Source organism: Mchenga conophoros, linkage group LG3 (genome assembly GCF_057382185.1).
Source record: "Mchenga conophoros isolate Kocher_MC1m ecotype Shallow Benthic linkage group LG3, M_conophoros_male_GT1.1, whole genome shotgun sequence".
In the NCBI taxonomy this organism is placed as follows: Eukaryota; Metazoa; Chordata; class Actinopteri; order Cichliformes; family Cichlidae; genus Mchenga; species Mchenga conophoros.
The window spans coordinates 34,101,909-34,119,655 of record NC_140528.1 but is presented as its reverse complement, the minus strand read 5'-3'; the positions used below and the strand labels follow the sequence as shown (position 1 = coordinate 34,119,655).

The 17,747-nt window shown below is 42.4% G+C and overlaps 1 protein-coding gene and 1 pseudogene across 2 annotated transcripts; both read right to left on the bottom strand.

Annotated features, from left to right (window-relative positions):
- Positions 1 to 238: 238 nt before the first annotated feature.
- Positions 239 to 7,285, bottom strand: LOC146578307 (butyrophilin-like protein 2). The gene is made up of 6 exons (XM_085257990.1): positions 7,134 to 7,285; positions 5,418 to 5,765; positions 3,343 to 3,675; positions 3,155 to 3,256; positions 1,236 to 1,568; positions 239 to 1,169 (listed from the first exon to the last, which is right to left on the bottom strand). The coding sequence occupies exons 1-6, from the start codon at positions 7,162 to 7,164 to the stop codon at positions 1,123 to 1,125; spliced, it is 1,194 nt and encodes a 397-aa protein (XP_085114116.1). The 5' UTR covers positions 7,165 to 7,285; the 3' UTR covers positions 239 to 1,122.
- Positions 7,286 to 10,043: 2,758 nt separating this feature from the next.
- On the bottom strand, positions 10,044 to 15,854 carry LOC146578306 (polymeric immunoglobulin receptor-like; annotated as a pseudogene). Its single transcript, XR_014891329.1, has 7 exons — positions 15,848 to 15,854; positions 14,201 to 14,551; positions 13,065 to 13,397; positions 12,897 to 12,986; positions 11,012 to 11,330; positions 10,563 to 10,895; positions 10,044 to 10,133 (listed from the first exon to the last, which is right to left on the bottom strand). The product of XR_014891329.1 is annotated as a polymeric immunoglobulin receptor-like (transcript).
- Between the last annotated feature and the right edge of the window lie 1,893 nt (positions 15,855 to 17,747).

Here is a 17,747-nt window from a genome sequence, read left to right as displayed (position 1 = left end):
ATGTGGACTATAAACAGCCCGTGCATGAAGGTAACAGTCAGTAAATGTTCAGAAAAAAAGACCCAACACTGGACGTCCAGAAATGGCTCATAAAAGGCTCAATTCATGATATCAAGTTTGCACAGTGGGTAAGCTTCCTGAAGCTGTGGGAAACCCTGATTTCATCAAACACATCAGGAGCAGCTGCTCCATCACAAACACCACAGAAGAAGAACAACACTGGATCAGATTAACGGTTAGCCTGTTGTTTTTATTGAACAGGAACAGTGTGAGTTAATGTAGATGAATCAGAAACATAGTGATGGAAACCAGTCAGATTGTAGTTAAGCTGCTTATTTCCAGCTGTACACTCTGGACAGGTCACATGGTCCCAACACTGGTTGCACCACAGTAGCAAATGATGCATTCAGTGCACTGTGAACCCAAACAGTTCAACTCAGTTTTATTTATAAATCATGATAACAGTTGCCTCAAGACAAGCAGGTGAAAAACAGCTGAAGCTGTCAGAGGAACAAACACACAGGCCTCTCATTTGTCTTCCTCTGAGGAGAGCACGGGTCCCTCGCCTTCACCAGGTGCAACACCTCACAGCCCACTGGTTCCACTTAGTTGGTTCCGCTCTCCATTTCCATCACAATGTAAAAATAACAACCTTCTGTTGGCATCGCAACAATTACCAAAATATTTTCTTCATTTTAATTTGCAAAAGTCAAATACACACAAAGCTTAAAAAGACAACAAACAAAACCCCAAAATAAACACAAAGGTAACACTAATCTATGTGTGCAACATAATGCATACAAAAGACACAAGAAAACCAAATGATAAGTGAAATAAAGTGAAGTAAAACCTTTATTTGAAAGTGTTTAGAAAAAGCCCAAAAATGGCTTAAAAAGGTTAAACAGCACAGACTGTAAAGATGGTGAGAAACAGATGAGGAATATGGAACGTCACACAATAGCTGATCACACACAGTGAAGGACTGTGCACACAGCAGAGACAGAGTGAGGATGTGACTGGACTTAAAAGTGAAACGTGTGTTCCTGTATTATCACGCTGTGACATTAAAACTCTCTAAATGAACAAAAAGGCAGAGTGGTGAGGGTAAAACTCAGAGTCGGATCAATGAAGCAGCTTCTGGTCCTGATGTCCCCTGTTTGATCCTGGACCTGCAGAGGAGACACAAGACAGTCAGACACAATCACACAAACCAGCAAACAAACAGACAAACCAACCTTTGACTTTGAGCTTCACGGTTTTCTTTCTGATGAAGGTTCCCTTCCTCCAGACCAAACACTTGTACTCTCCACTGTCTCTCTCTGTGGGCTGTTTCAGGGTCACACTGAGGTCTCCAGTTTCCAGCAGGTCTTTGTTCATCACAGTTCGGCCTCTGTAAACCTCGTGCTGTTCTTCATATTGGTTTGGGCCGTTTGTAAACACGTGAGCCTTCTGGAACGGCTCATAACGTTCCCATATCACTTGAATTTCCCCCGACAGGTATTTTGTGGTTTTGAAGGGCAGCTGGACAGACTCCGCCCCCTCCTCCACCTCCACCTTCACCGGAATCACTGAAAGAACAGCAAACATAGACAGCAGCAGGTATTCAGAGGTGTAGAGAAAACTGAAGGACGGAAGCAGATCTGAGCAGGAGGAACAGGATAGAGATCCTGACACTGAGAGAAATTTAAAACTGCTTGGCTTCTCATGTCTATTGTATAGTCTCAATTATTCTCTAACCCTAAGAGAGTCTCCCAGACTTGTTCTCTAAAAACCTAAAGAAGAATTATGGATTTGATCAACTGGTCCCTTAACGAAACTGACACTCTCCGGGAATTGAGAGAGCCCGATTGTCCTGCAGAGACGTTTGCTGCCAGATACTCGATGGTTGGTTGCGTCGTGTGTCTGGCGACACTCTTGATGGAGGACACTGAACGACGTCTACCAATTCAGAACTATGGTAACAGAGTTCTGGCTGGTTGGAGCTGGCTCAGGCCTGGCTTATTGAAGAACAAGAAGCGGCTACAGCTGTTCAAAATCTCACAAGGCTGGCCTACATGATAGACGATGGGTTGTGAGTACTCAGACCTGGTGACCAGTGATGGACATTACACCAGCTGTAAAACTGGATGCAGTTTTTTCGCCCTAATCAAAACAACTACCATCTTCATCTCATGCGGCCCCCCTGGCACCAGCTGGATGCTCAAGGCAAAAGCTGACGGAAATAACAAAACTCTCCTTTAGATAATAAGACTTTTTGTTGTGACTCTAATTCCCCTCATTCAAGGCCACCCGCATTGATCGAAGATTGTTGACTTTAGCTTAACCGAGTGAAGGGACACTTTCTCTTGGTTGAACACAGAACACATACGCATCACGCAGACCTGCACTCACCCCCCTGATCTCCCAGTTGAAGCTCAGTCTGGGGGAGTTATTTTTTCTCCTCGTCTTTCCTCGTGTTGTACATTTTCCATTGTTATACCTCTCTGACCTGTCTTCCCCATGTGATGTTTGTGTAATGTATGTATGGTCGGAAGGGCAAGATGGCGCTGGCACGGCTGGCAGCCTTAACCCGATTTCCCTCGGGATGAATAAAGTATTATCAATCAATTAACGGTCTCATATTTTCTACGCACTGAGCAGCTAACAGCACTGTGACGTATGTATACTAAACTTGAATTGTTTAATCGCATAACATTTAACTTGATCTTGTAACTTGTGCCTGACCTCATTTTCTACCTTTTCCTTATAGAAAACATCATCTTTGTCTTGTTGAGTAAATATTTAAATCCCCATTCATATGAGTACTTTTCATTGAAGTGCAACTCACTAAGGCACCTTTAACCAAATATTGCAAACAATCTGCACCTCACTGATGTTCTTGAATATTGTTATTATTACACTTCTTCTGGATTCCTTCATCTTGATAAAAACCCACAGACGAGAGTCAAAGCAACAACGTTTTGGAGCATGATGGAGACACAAGTGTTAGACTGTTTCTCCATCATTTTTCCAAGTGAACAGAGGGTTTTGATTGAGTTCACTGATCAATGACGGAGTCTGAAGGAGGTTTTCTGACTTCAGGAAAAAACTTGGAAGTTTCTCTTCAGGTCTGCTAACCATCGGCATTATGGGTAGTGTAGGAGGAGACACTCACCTGACACCAAATAATGACGGAATTGAAATATAAGACCCGCAGAAACTACTAGAAGAAGACCCAGGAGAACCAGGAGAGCTGTGGTCCAGGATGGAAATGGTTCTGTGGAGAAACATGAAACAATATCAACATGACTGTTGAACCTCAATCTCCTGCACTGAACCCTGATGTTTTTCCACATCTCTGACCTTTGACCTGCAGCACTACTTTCTGTCTCAGGATGTCTTTGTCCCTGTAGATGGTGCAGATGTATCCTCCACTGTCTCTCTCTGTGGGGTATTTCAGGGTCAGACTGAGGTCTCCAGTTCTCAGCAGGTCTTTGTTCATCTTTGCGCGGCCACAGTAAAGGTTGTCTACATTTTTAGGATGGTCACTTCTGTTTACATACAAATGGACCATAGTGAGTTCTCGGTCGGGGCGAGTCCACTCCACTGTGGCCTTTTCAGGCAGATCAGGTTTTGTTTTGCAGGGCAGGATGACAGAGTCTGACCCTTCCTCCACCTTCACCTCCACCTGCTGATCTACGAGGAAAATGAACCATAATATCAGAAGCAGCAGCAGCCATGCTCATGGTAAAGAGAGAATTGATGTGCTCTGATCTCTGCTACCAGTAAAAATACATGTTAATAATATATAAATATCATGATTCTCTCTCTTTTTGTTTAAAATGGTAACTAAACTGGACACTATAAAATCCATACAAATAGTCTTCACAGTGCTACCTTTAGGTAACAACTAACAAGCAACAGAACATGTGTGTAAATAAAGATAGAGACATACACTGTAGCTCAGGTGGCAGAGCAGGTCAGCCACTAATCAGAAGGTCAGTGGTTCGAACCCAGGCTGCCCCGTTGGGCAAGATACTAACCCCATGTTTGCCTACTGGTGGTGGTCAGTGGCGCCAGTGTCCTCGCCTCTGTCAGTGCCTCAGGGCAGCTGTGGCTACAATGTAGCTTGCTATCACCAGTTTGTGAATGTGTGTGTGAATGGATGGATGACTGAATGTAGTGTAAAGCGCTTTAGGGTCATTAGGGACTAATTAAAGTGCTATACAAATGCAGGCCATTTACCATACACGATCATGATTGGTCATATCGGCTGTTCCATCAAGCTCAACCACTGTTGCTGATTGGCTCTGATTACCCACATTTCCTGACTCCAGTGGAGCCTGCACATCTGGATCCATGAAGAGGACCAGCTGTACTGTACCGACTTGGATTCTGCAGGGTCCAGCCAAAGCTCTCCTACACTAGGCCTCCACTCCTCAGTGTCTATTCAAATTTTATATACATTTCACTACATGTGGTACATCCACAGTACAGATGGCAGCACCTGGTGTTCATCGTCATGTCAAGGATCGCATCTCGGCCCTGCTCTGAAAACAGTTGGCCAGCCAGCATCTCCATTTCAACTCTCCATACGCTCCACACGGTGGTTCGTGGGAACGGGAGATTTGTTCCATCAAGTCAGCTCTACACCATCTCGGAGCATGTCACTGAAGAAGTCTTTAGGACCATACTTAGCAAAGTAGAGGGCATCGTTAACTCCAAGCCCCTGGTTATGTTTATGTCCCCTCAAATGTAGCTAATTTTGATTCAATCCCTCCCAACATGTTGTTGATGCGGCGGCCTGATGCTGGTATGTTCAGGTCATCTACCCAGAAACGGAGCTCCTGGGCCATCATAGATGGAGGCGGTGCCAAGTTTTGGATCCACAACATTCAAAATTATCTGCCTTTCCTCCAGACGTGCCACAAGTGGCAGCTTGAGGCCATTAAGGGAGCGTCACTAATTTCTCATGTTGGCACTTGTATAACACCCCCTTACCACACTACCTCCACACTCACATTATGAATGCATAACCCTGCTTCCTGTTCAATAAATGAATAAATGAAAGCTACTTGATTGGAAGTGGATTCTTCTGGAATAAAGAACAGCTGGCAGCACTTTATCATCCTGTCATTCATAGTTCCAGAGGTCAAGTTTATCTTCTTAAAATGACATCCTCTGTTACATGTTGTACATCGATCTCTATTAGGCCTGTGAGCTGCAGGTTTTCTTGCGTATACAGGATGTAAAACCTTCTGAATCAAATCATCCAGATTTAGTAGAAACACCAAAAAATCTACCTGTGAGATTTTGATGTTTGCAGACTGATTACATCTGGAAAATGTTAATGCCATTTTCCAGTTTTCAACAAAAGAAATTCCTTTTCTATCAACCTTAGTTTGACATTTTTCTTTTTGTTTGTTTGTGTTTCTTACCTTTGACATGCAGCTGTACGTCGGTCAGTTTCAGTTCTGCCCATTCATTTCTGATGGAGCAGGTGTAGTTGCCACTATCAGTCATTTGGGGGTTTCTCAGAGTGAGGCTGAAGTCTAAAGTGTCCAGAGCATCAGGCCTCACTGATGTGCGCCCGCTGTAACGCTGGTTTTGTCCTGTTACATCATTTGTTTCCTCTCGTCTCACGTGGACAGATTTTGGGTCGAGATCATTGCGAGTCCACAGCACTGTGGGGTTTGTAAGTATAAGACCTACGTACTGACAGGTCAGCTGGACAGACTTTGCCCCCTCATACACCTCCACCACCACAGCCAGGGCATGCTGGGAAACTGGAAGGAGACACAAGCACACACAACAAAAAACACTAATCACCTGTATGCTGTGGATTTTTCTAGTGGTTCACATCGTGGGAAAAGTGGTTTCAGAAGCCACGTTTTCTGCTAAGTACTCAAACATGGTTTCTTCCCATCCAACAAAAAGTAACTCGAAGGATGCTTTAAAAACATCAAAGAAAACTTTGATGCACGTCTGAAAAACATGGAGGTGAAACGTTCTGAGACTAGTCTCTGTTACGAATGAAGTGCTTTTAATCCTTGACTGTAATCTGCAAACGAAGAACGTGTTAATAAACAAGCAGGGGTGACATCACAACTGTGAATACGTGCGTACTAAACCAATTTTGATTTGTTTTCATGTGTCAGGCTTAGAAAAGAAGGAAGTTCTCATTAAGCAGATGAAACATTTTTCATGACAGTTTTTTCAACCCCATGAAATAAAAATAACAACCATAATAACAGCCGTTAAAAACAGTTTGAGAAACGTAATAATCCTAAAGCTTTTAAAGCTTTTAAGAACATACTGATTTCATGAAGTGACACTTCTGCAGCTGTACCACCTGACCTCGACATCTAAACACACTTTTACATGGACACCTTTACTGACGTTTGTCCTGGTACCACCAGCATATATAACACTTCTTAAATGTAATAAAAATATTATAATGCATTAATATTTCCTAGTCTTCACATTTGTTCTATCTCCTGACATGAAATGAACACCAAACATACAAAGCTATCAGTTTGTACAGTAACAGTCACAGTGAGACATTCTAATGTATGAAAAACAAAAAAGACCATCTCTACTGTGGACTTTACTGTAAGTCATGTGACCAGAGGACCAGGGAGGGGACCTGTTCAGGGGGATTTCTATAAGGGGGCAATTCAGGACACAAGTTATTCTGAGACTAAGCATTAAAAATGTATAAACACAGAGTAACATCTGGTGTTGAATTAAAAAAAAGAAAAATGTCTATTTGTTGTTTTAGGATTGTTATAACTTTATTAATCAGTGAACTTGAACATAGATGATTGTGCACGTGGCGTTATTGTGAACAAAAACCATTTTTGACACATTAAAGTGCTTTCTATGGTAAACGGGGCTTTTAATAATGTGAGACAAGCTTTCAGTTTTTATACAAAGTACTTTTATTCCTGCCGTGAATCACACGCACACGAGCGCTGACGCACTTCTTAAACAGACACGCGCAGATATCAGGATGATGAGCTCAGCTGTCACGGTGAGACCCGCCCCGCATGAATATCGCATGTAGGGACCACAGTAACTACACAGAGGGGCCTAATGCAGTCAGCTCGTGTTACACACTGTGTGTGTGTCAGTCTGCGTGTGTACTTTCTTACCGAGGACCTGCAGCACGAGCCACAGCAGCATCTTCCTCTCCGCTGAAAGTCCCGTTAACTCTGAGAAACAGGCGCACACAGCTCGATCACAGCACCCCTGACGCACTGAACAAAGTTTCCTCCTCTGAAGTTACACAGAGACACCTCACAACTTCCTGTCAGAGCCTTCAAAATAAAATCCTTCTGCAGAACTCCAAACATGAAAGTGAGGAGAAGCAGCAGGGCGCACAGAGACTGCAGACAGCGAGCTGCTTTCAGGAACACGTGGTTGATCCACGTGGGTTTATATTAATGTAACCTGACCTAATTACAGTTTTAGTTTTGCAAAACTGACAGTAAGTTTAGAAGCTGTATAAATGATGGCTGTGTGTGTGTGTAAAATAATAAAAATGAATAAATAATTAAATAAAAAGAAAAAGTATTAATATAATAATATGATGAACTGTCCTCACTGTTATTTCATAGTTTGAGTTTGGACCCCCAAAAAGGTCATGCCTAAAATTCTGACTTTAACTAAATTAATTACAGGGAAATTTTCCATGTATTTTGTTACATAAGTACACTGTAAAATGTTACATTTATCATAATCTGGTCAAATTAAATGTAGTTGGTTGGTATACATGCAGGTTATACCGAACACGGTTTACTTAATGGTTAATTAAGTGAATAAACAAGCCTTTGATTGCTGTATTTTTGCACAGTGTTCATAGTTCGTGTCATTGTGAGTTTGGTATTTGATTTATCTCCTGTTTTAGTTTTATTGTCAGAGTTTCTTAGTTTTACTTTCATTTTGATTCCCTGGGCTTCCGGTTTTCCTGCCCTCCTGTGCGCCCTAATTTCATGTCAGGTATTCTCTGCTGTTGTAACATTTTATTTTGGTAGTTATGTCTACTGTGTGCTGTTTCTGGTGTTGCTTTCCCTTCTTCTCATATTGAAGAGTTTTCAGTTACTGTGCACAAATGTACTCCATTTGTGTATAGGGGGTTTCCACATACTTCAGTGGAGAGGAATGTGCCATCCTGCATAGACCTGATCCCCCTCTTCTGGCCCTTGCATGTAACATTTTCGAGATCCGCCACTGTTTGAATGCTGGAGTTTCAAACAGTCTAAAGCACAAAGTGTGGTCTGTGTTCACAGAGCAGCTCAGAGCCGATCTCACTGTTTGCCTGCTGATGATGGAGATCTCAGAGGGGCAACGTTATCAGGTTTTTATCAAAGTTCAGCAGGTGTTTGTTCACTGGCACAAAACTTGTCATTTTACACTCTGATCCTCGAGGACACAGGAGGAGCTTCCAGACCAAACTGTCCTGCAGACTCTCTGAGAAGAACTGACACACAAACTGTGATGAAATTTAGATTAACAAAGTCTGCAGACACGGTTAGCTGTAACAAACGCCTATATGACCATGTGCATGGGAGAGGAAACAGACGGTTAACACACTCATGCGAGCTCTGAGCTCTCGAGGCGTGGCGGCACCTATTTATCCTCCCATAACATCAGCTACTTACTTCCTCTTCTCAGGCTCTGCGGTCTTCACCCCAGCATGTTCAAAACAGATGTCGCCGTTTCAAATGACTTTAAGAAACTCACAGAAAAGCAGTTGTTTTCTTCAAATGTCGAGGTCAAAGTAAGTTCAGCTAGTTGTTGACTGTTCAGTGTCACAACTGAGCACATAAACACTTTAAATGACAATAACACACACACACACACACACACACACACACACACACACACAAAATCTTCCTTTACAAAAACCAACTTATAGTTTTATGTGATGTTCTGTATCTCTCATTAAAATATAATTATCATAAACAGTAGAGACTAATTTGTGGACTATTTCAGTTTATTTCTTTCTAAGTAAGCAAGCTTAAATTCAGCTTTCTAAAATTTTACATGTTAAATAAAAAAGAAATTCAGCTCTTTGCATCACCAGTTTTGAATCTTGTGTATTTTGAGCTGTTGTTAAATTGTTACAAAACTGAAACTTTGCTGAAGCAGCAGGAACCCTGGCTTCATCTAACACATCAGGACCACCTGCTCCATCACAAACACCACAGAAGAAGAACAACAAGGATTAGATTAAAGGTCAGCCAGCTGTTTTTATTTTGTGTGTTAACAGACAATAACCGATCTAAAAAAGCAGATGGAAAGCTGACAGATTTGAGCTCTGCTGCTCATTTCCATGTGTAGTCCCTGTGCAGGTCACATGACTCTGTCCAACAGTCCAGAGAAGAAAGATGAGTAACCTTCCTGTCATGTTCAGGTCGAATCCAATTTACAACTTAAAACACTCATAAATATTGTGTTTTCCATCCGATTGGCTCGAGGCCTTATGACATCCTCCCCACTATGCACTTGAACATATAAAAGTGATGAGCACCTATTTCACTGAATTTTGAGTGTTTTAATCAACCATGTTACATCTGCGGTGTTCCTGGTCAAACCATAGGAAATGCCCCCCCCCCATTGCCTGAACGACCCACTGACGACCCACTGAACTGTATTTGGTGGTGAAAAATGTTTGTTATGCTAATTTAAGAGCTGTTAAAACTGACCGATCAGTTTTGACTGGAGCACTAAAGTGAAGGGGGGAGGGGGGGGGGGTCCTGATAAGGAAACAGGATGGGTGGAGGGGGCTGCACCACATCTGAACACCAACAACAGGAAACTGGACTTAAAATAGAATCTGCATTTCTGTGTTACAACACTGAAACAGCCAAACCACAAAATGCAGTAAAAGTTCAAAGGTCAGAGTGACGGAGGTTGAACTCATAGAATAATAATTATTATAATATTTTACATTAAAACCAAATTTACAATTTAAAAAAAGGCAAATTAAATGAGAACAAAAAGCATTACTATGGTCCTGTGATCATGCTGTTTGACTCACAGCACTGGTCACACACAGATCAAACTGATTGATCAGCCATCAGAGGAGTCGGATCAATGGAGCTGCTTCTGTTCCTGATGTCCTGTTTGATCCTGGACCTGAACTCTCCCTGCAGAGGAGACACAAGACAGTCAGACACAATAGCACAAGCCAATAAACAACAAATAAACAAACCTACCATTTTTGTCTGATGAAGTTTCCCTTCCTCCCACTGTCTCTCCAGTTTTCAGAGGGTCTTCTTTCATCTCTGTTTGGTCTTTGTAAACCTGGTCCTCTTCTTCAGGCTGGTCTGAGGGTTTCTTATACACGTGGACCATCACTGATGGACCTGATTCTTCACGTATCCACCTCACCTCAGCATCTTTAGGCAGGTTTTGTGTGGTTATGAAGGGCAGCTGGACAGACTCCGCCCGCATCAAGAACTGCACCTGAGAGACTGAGAGGACAACAAACACAACATGAGCTGTGAATTCATAACTTCATAGATTTATTTTGGCACCAAAATCAGAGCTTCTTCTACTTCTACAGATAAATCAACCTTTGACTCTGAGCAGCACAGTTTTCTTTCTGATGAAGGTTCCCTTCCTCCAGACCAAACACTTGTACTCTCCACTGTCTCTCTCTGTGGGCTGTTTCAGGGTCAGACTGAGGTCTCCAGTTTCCAGCGGTTCTTTATTCATCACAGTTCGGCCTTCGTAAACCTTGTGCTGTTCTTCATGCTGGTCAGAGCCGTTCTTATACACGTTGACATTCAGTGATGGTTCAGGCTCTTTGTGTTTCCACTCCACTTTAGTATCTTCAGGCAGGTTTTCTGTGGTTATGAAGGGCAGCTGGAGAGACTCCGCCCCCACCTCAAACTGCACCTGACAGACTAAGAAGACAACAAACACAACATGAGCTGTGAATTCATAACTTCATAGATTTATTTTGGCACCAAAATCAGAGCTTCTTCTACTTCTAATATGACAGCTGTACAGACAAACCCACCTTTGACTTTGAGCAGCACAGTTTTCTTTCTGATGAAGGTTCCCTGCCTCCAGACCAAACACTTGTACTCTCCACTGTCAGCATCTGTGGGGTATTCCAGGGTCAGACTGAGGTCTCCAGTTTCCAGCGGTTCTTTATTCATCACAGTTCGGTCTTTGTAAACTTCGTGCTGTTCTTCATATTGGTTTTCGCCGTTCGTAAACACGTGGGCTTTCTGGCTCGTAGCGTTCCCATATCACTTGAATTCCGTCCAACAGGATTTTTGTGGTTTTGAAGGGCAGCGTGACAGATGTTTCCCTATCCTCCACCTCCACCTTCACTGGAATCACTGAAAGAACAACAAATACAGACAGCAGCAGGTTTTCAGAGTTTTAGATAAAGCTGAAGGACAGAAGCACATCAGAGCAGGAGGAACAGTAACATCCCTGTTTACAGGATGGGGTTTTAAGATATCATGGAAATGCACATTGATTTGGGATTCTCCTTGATGATGGAGAACCATCTCTCCTCCTGATCACCTCGACCCCAAGAAGCTGCTCAGAGTTTTCATCATGTATGAAGAGGACACTATTTACTACTTCCTTCATTTCAGCTGAGTTCCCCTGTGTGAAAGCACGATTTCTTTTAATTCAGCAGCGCTTTGGAACTGAAGCAGGCTGGATGTTGACATGTCTGACTAAAGCTAACAGAGCACAAACCAGAGGACAGCTGAACCTCAGGACTGAACTAAAGAAATCCCAAACTCTGAAACCTCCCAGAGACTTTTCCCTGCATTATGAGTGTAACACGATGGATACATGGTGTCTGTTGGTGGTGTTTGTGAAGTTATGTCAAATAAACACTATGGATTTGTGAAAACTGTGTTTATTTTAAATGAAGAGGCTTCAGTATATTTAAGTTAAGCTGTCCTGAGGCTCCAACTGCTCAGCTGATCTTCTTAGTTTAATCCACTCGCACAAGCTGAATATTCTGTGAACCTCAGGTGGGTGATGTTTGCACCTGGCAGTTAATATTTGGATGTTCTGTTTCTCTTTGTGCTTTTCTGTTGTAAAGACTTGTTGGAGTCTTGAAACACTTTCATTTTCATTAAGCAATTCCTTATAAAGCCAAAGTAGTTCTCACTTTAGATCATCTAGAACAAAAGACATTAACTGTTAACTGCCTGAATTAACCATGATATGAAATATGAAACAAGTATTAACAAAACATGTATTAAAGCAAACAAATGTGCTTTTAAATACTTTGTTCATCAGACGTATAAAACAGACTTATTAATCAAGATTCTATATTTATATTGATATCAATTTATATCTATCTATTTATAAACTAAACACTAAGGATGAGTATTACTTTATAAATGATTAATTAAGCACTCACTACCTTACTAATGCTGCAGACATGTTGGATGAAGAAGAACAGACAGACTGAGCCTCCACAGTCGGCCATGTCTCACACACATCAGCACAGAAACCATGAAGATCTCATGTGTCTGAACATCTGAAGCTCTCCACCACATGACTGAGCACAACTCAAGGAGGAACATTTACTGTCAGCACATGTTTCCATGTCAGCTGCTGTTTACCACCACAGAAGAAGAACAGCTTGTCCACATGCAGCCTCTGTGTCAGATCAATGCAGTGAAGCACACACACTGTTTAGTAAAGTCATGTTGTGGAGCTGTTTCACTGATCAATGACTGAGTCTGAAGGAGGTTTTCTGACTTCTGGAACAAACCTGGAAGTTTCTCTTCAGCTCTCTGTATCAGCTGTTTGTAACTCAACTCTTTCAGCTTCTGGAACAAGTTTGTGTGAGCCGCAGTCAAGGAGCCACCAGAGGACACCTGCTGACCATCGGCATTATGGGTAGTGTAGGAGGAGACACTCACCTGACATGAAATAGTGCCGGAAATAAAATAAAAGACCTCCGGAAATAACAAGAAGAACCAGGAGAGCTATGGCCCAGGATGGAAATGGTTCTGTGATGAAAAGAAAACGAAAGGTTTTCTGACCTGTGTCCACAACATTGACCTCTGACCTGTAAGTACAGCACTTACCTTTGACCTGCAGCATTACTTTCCATCTGAGGATGTCTTTGTCCCTGTAGATGGTGCAGATGTATCGTCCTGTGTCTCTCTCTGTGGGGTTTTTCAGGGTCAGACTGAGGTCTCCAGTTCTCAGTGGATCTTCATTCATCTTTGTTTGGTCTCTATAAACTTCATCCTGAGTCATAAGTTGGCCACTTCGGTTTGAATACTCACGGACCACCATGAGTCCGAGGTCAGAGCGAGTCCACTCCACTCTGGTGGCCTCGGGTATGTTAGGTTTTGTTTTGCAGGGCAGGATGACAGAATCTGATCCTTCCACCACCTTCACCTCCACCTGCTGATCTATGAGGAAAATGAACCATAATATCAGAAGCAGCAGCAGCCATGCTCATGGTAAAGAGAGAATTGATGTGCTCTGATCTCTGCTACCAGTAAAAATACATGTTAATAATATATAAATATCATGATTCTCTCTCTTTTTGTTTAAAATGGTAACTAAACTGGACACTAAAACGGAGCTCCTGGGCCATCATAGATGGAGGCGGTGCCAAGTTTTGGATCCACAACATTCAAAATTATCTGCCTTTCCTCCAGACGTGCCACAAGTGGCAGCTTGAGGCCATTAAGGGAGCGTCACTAATTTCTCATGTTGGCACTTGTATAACACCCCCTTACCACACTACCTCCACACTCACATTATGAATGCATAACCCTGCTTCCTGTTCAATAAATGAATAAATGAAAGCTACTTGATTGGAAGTGGATTCTTCTGGAATAAAGAACAGCTGGCAGCACTTTATCATCCTGTCATTCATAGTTCCAGAGGTCAAGTTTATCTTCTTAAAATGACATCCTCTGTTACATGTTGTACATCGGTCTCTATTAGGCCTGTGAGCTGCAGGTTTTCCTGCGTATACAGGATGTAAAACCTTCTGAATCAAATCATCCAGATTTAGTAGAAACACCAAAAAATCTACCTGTGAGATTTTGATGTTTGCAGACTGATTACATCTGGAAAATGTTAATGCCATTTTCCAGTTTTCAACAAAAGAAATTCCTTTTCTATCAACCTTAGTTTGACATGTGATCTTTGACTTGTGATTATAGAAGGTGTGGTTTTTCTTTTGTTTGTTTGGGTTTCTTACCTTTGACATGCAGCTGTACGTCGGTCAGTTTCAGTTCTGCCCTTTCATTTCCGATGGAGCAGGTGTAGTTGCCACTATCAGTCATTTGAGGGTTTCTCAGAGTGAGGCTGAAGTCTGAACTGTCCAGAGCATCAAGCCTCATTGATGTGCGCCCTCTGTAACGCTGGTTTTGCCCTTTCAGATCATCTGTTTCCTCTCGTCGTAGGTGGACAGATTTGGGGTTGAGATCATTGCGAGTCCACAGCACTGTGGGGTTTTCCTCAGGTATAAAACCTGAGTACTTGCAAGGCAACAGGACAGATTTTTCCCCCTCATAGACCTCCACTACCGGAGCCAGGGCATGCTGGGAAACTGGAAGGAGACACAAGCACACACAACAAAAACACTTCTTATGTGTATGCAGTGGATTTTTTCCTTGGGTTGATATAAAGTCGAATATAAAGTGGTTTCAGAAAGTTGCAGAATATGTATGTCACTCTCAGCCTTGTTTTATGAAAAGCATTCAAACATGTATCCTTCCTCTCCAACAAACACTGACTGAAAGGACATCAAAGATGTTAAAGAAAACTGATGGATGACTGAACAACACTGAGGTTAAAGGAGGAAACCATCTCTTATTTATATCTACATTTGGTTGAAAATGAACACAGATACAAGCAGATCTGAGCCCTGCAGGGCTAACAACGACACCGCAGTCCATTCATTTTTAACAAATAACCTCACCATGCAACAACATCAAATGAGGCAGAAACACAGTCACACACACACACACACACACACACACACACACACACACACACACACACACACAAAACAGTTTATTAGCAAATGGACATCTCAGTGTTACAACACATGAAAGTGTCACTACTGACAATGTTACACACAACTGGCGACACAACCAATTTTCATCTGTATCATTGGACACCTTTTCATCTTCTGTTTTTGCCATAGTCGTTAATCTTGTCAAACGTCACTACACTCTGGCAGGTTTGTGGTTCTATCAGTAAGAAACAGACGTCTGGAACACACAGATAGTTCATCTTAAACAGATATGAACTCAGCTGTAACCCTGTGAGCGCGCTGCATGAAGTCCCAGAGGGCGTTATAAGGAATAAAGTCAAGTAGAGTCAGTTTACATTCAGTAAACTCATGTTAGACTTTATGTTGTCTAAAAGCACAAACAGTTGTGTCGTTGTGTTTGCATTCAAAGAGCGCTCTGAGTACGAGGAGCAGGAGTGGCAGCAACATCTTCATCTCCAGTTAAAGTCCTGATAACAACAACACGCAGCTGCTGCTGCACTAAAAGTTTGGTCCTCTTAAGTTAAACAGAGGAACACTGATAATTTCCTGCAGATTCTTCAAAATAAAACTCTTTTTTGTTCTTTTTTTTTACTTTCACAATTAAACTCAGAGGAGAAACAACATGTTATTAGAAGCGTTACTCCTTCTAGTAACATGTGTTTGCTGCCCTGAGGAATTAATTTTCTGCTGTCATTTAGAATTTAAATGTAGAAATTAAACTTAAAATTTTACAAAACCGACAGTAGGATTTTAAGCTTTGTCAAAACATTTTCATACATTTACATCGTTTTTTGAGGTTTCCTTCTTCACACCTGCAGCGAGGATGTGCAGCACTGTTTGACTCACTTGTCATATTCCAAAGACATAACTTTGTTTGTTACTTCTTTACTTTTGTAAAAGTAAACAAAAAAAAGAAAGAAAAAGGAAAAAGAAAAGTGAATAACGACAATCTTTATATTTAATTCTAATAAATACATGTATGTATTTTGGATTGCTGCTAAATTTATTAATAATAATAATGGATTGCATATAGCACTTTTCGAGAACCTCAAAGCGCTGTACAATTCCACTATTCATTCACTCTCACATTCACACACTGGTGGAGGCAGCTACAGTTGTAGCCACAGCTGCCCTGGGGCAGACTGACAGAAACGAGGCTGCCATATCGTGCCATCGGCCCCTCTGGCCAACACCAGTAGGCGGTAGGTGAAGTGTCTTGCCCAAGGACACAACGACCGAAACTGTCCAAGCTGGGGCTCGAACCGGCAACCTTCCAATTACAAGACGAACTGCCAAATCTTGAGCCACGATCGCCCTTATTCTTAAAAACTAAAAAAAATCTCATGTCTAAAGACTTTTAAACAACTGATAGCCAAAAAAAAGTACTGTACCATTAGAAACTGGGAAAAATTTGAAGTACTTGGATGACCAACTGTAAAATATGAATTAAACTAAACAGTGATTGATGACGTGTTGAATGTATAACAGTTGAAACCTAATCTTCAGGTATTAAAGCAACATACTGTGTGAACCTGATCTCTAAAAGTAGCAGAGCCACATCACATCCTGCAGCTCTCATAGACACGTTTATAAATGAGGCACTAAGTGGACTTCTCAGTAGTGACATCAGTGACCATCTTCCAGTTTTTAAAGTCTGTGAAGGTAATTACAAGATTAATATTTTGGACAGAAATAAAGATCACAGACGAGTAAGGACAGAGGAAACAATAAATGCTTTTAAAATGATTAAATAAATCAAAACTGGGTGAAATATATCAGAAACAAGATGTCAGTGTGTATGATGAATTCCTTAGAATATTTACATTATGATATAACACAAACTGCCCAATAAAGCAATATATTAGAAAACATAAATATATAGAGTGTCCATACATAATAAATGCATGTAAAAAGCAAAATGCACCAAACAGAAATGTCTTAAGACAGAAAACTGAAGAAGCTTAAAATGTTTATAAAAGATCCATCCATCCATCCATCTTCATCCGCTTTATCCGGGGCCAGGTCGCGGGGGCAGCAGCCTAAGCAGAGAAGCCCAGACCTCCCTCTCCCACAGCCACCTCCTCCAGCTTATCCGGGGAATACAAAGGCGTTCCCAGGCCAGCCGAGAGATGTAATCTCTCTAGGGTGTCCTGGGTCTGCCCAGGGGCCTCCTCCAGGTGGAATATGCCCGGAACACCAACCCCAGGAGGCGCCCAGGAGGCATCCTTGTCAGATGCCCGAACCACCTCAGCTGGCTCCTTTCAATGTGGAGCAGCAGCTGCTCTACTCTGAGCCCCTCCCGGATGGCCGAACTTCTCACCCTATCTCTAAGGGAGAGGCCAGCCACCCTTCTGAGGAAGCTCATTTCTGCCGCTTGTATCCGCGATCTCGTTCTTTCGGTCACTACCCACAGCTCGTGGCCATAGGTGAGGGTAGGGACATAGATCGACCGGTAAATTGAAATCGTCGCTTTTACACTCAGCTCCCTTTTCACCACGACAGACCGGTGCAGCGTCCGCATCACTCCCGCCGCCGCACCAATCCGTCTGTCAATCTCCGGCTCCCTTCTCCCATCACTCGCGAACAAGACCCCGAGATACTTGAACTCCTCCACTTGGGGCAGGAACTCATCCCCGACCCGGAGAGGGCACTCCACCCTTTTCCGGCTGAGAACCATGGCCTCAGATTTGGAGGTGCTGATCCTCATTCCCGCTGCTTCACACTCGGCTACGAACCGTTCCAGTGC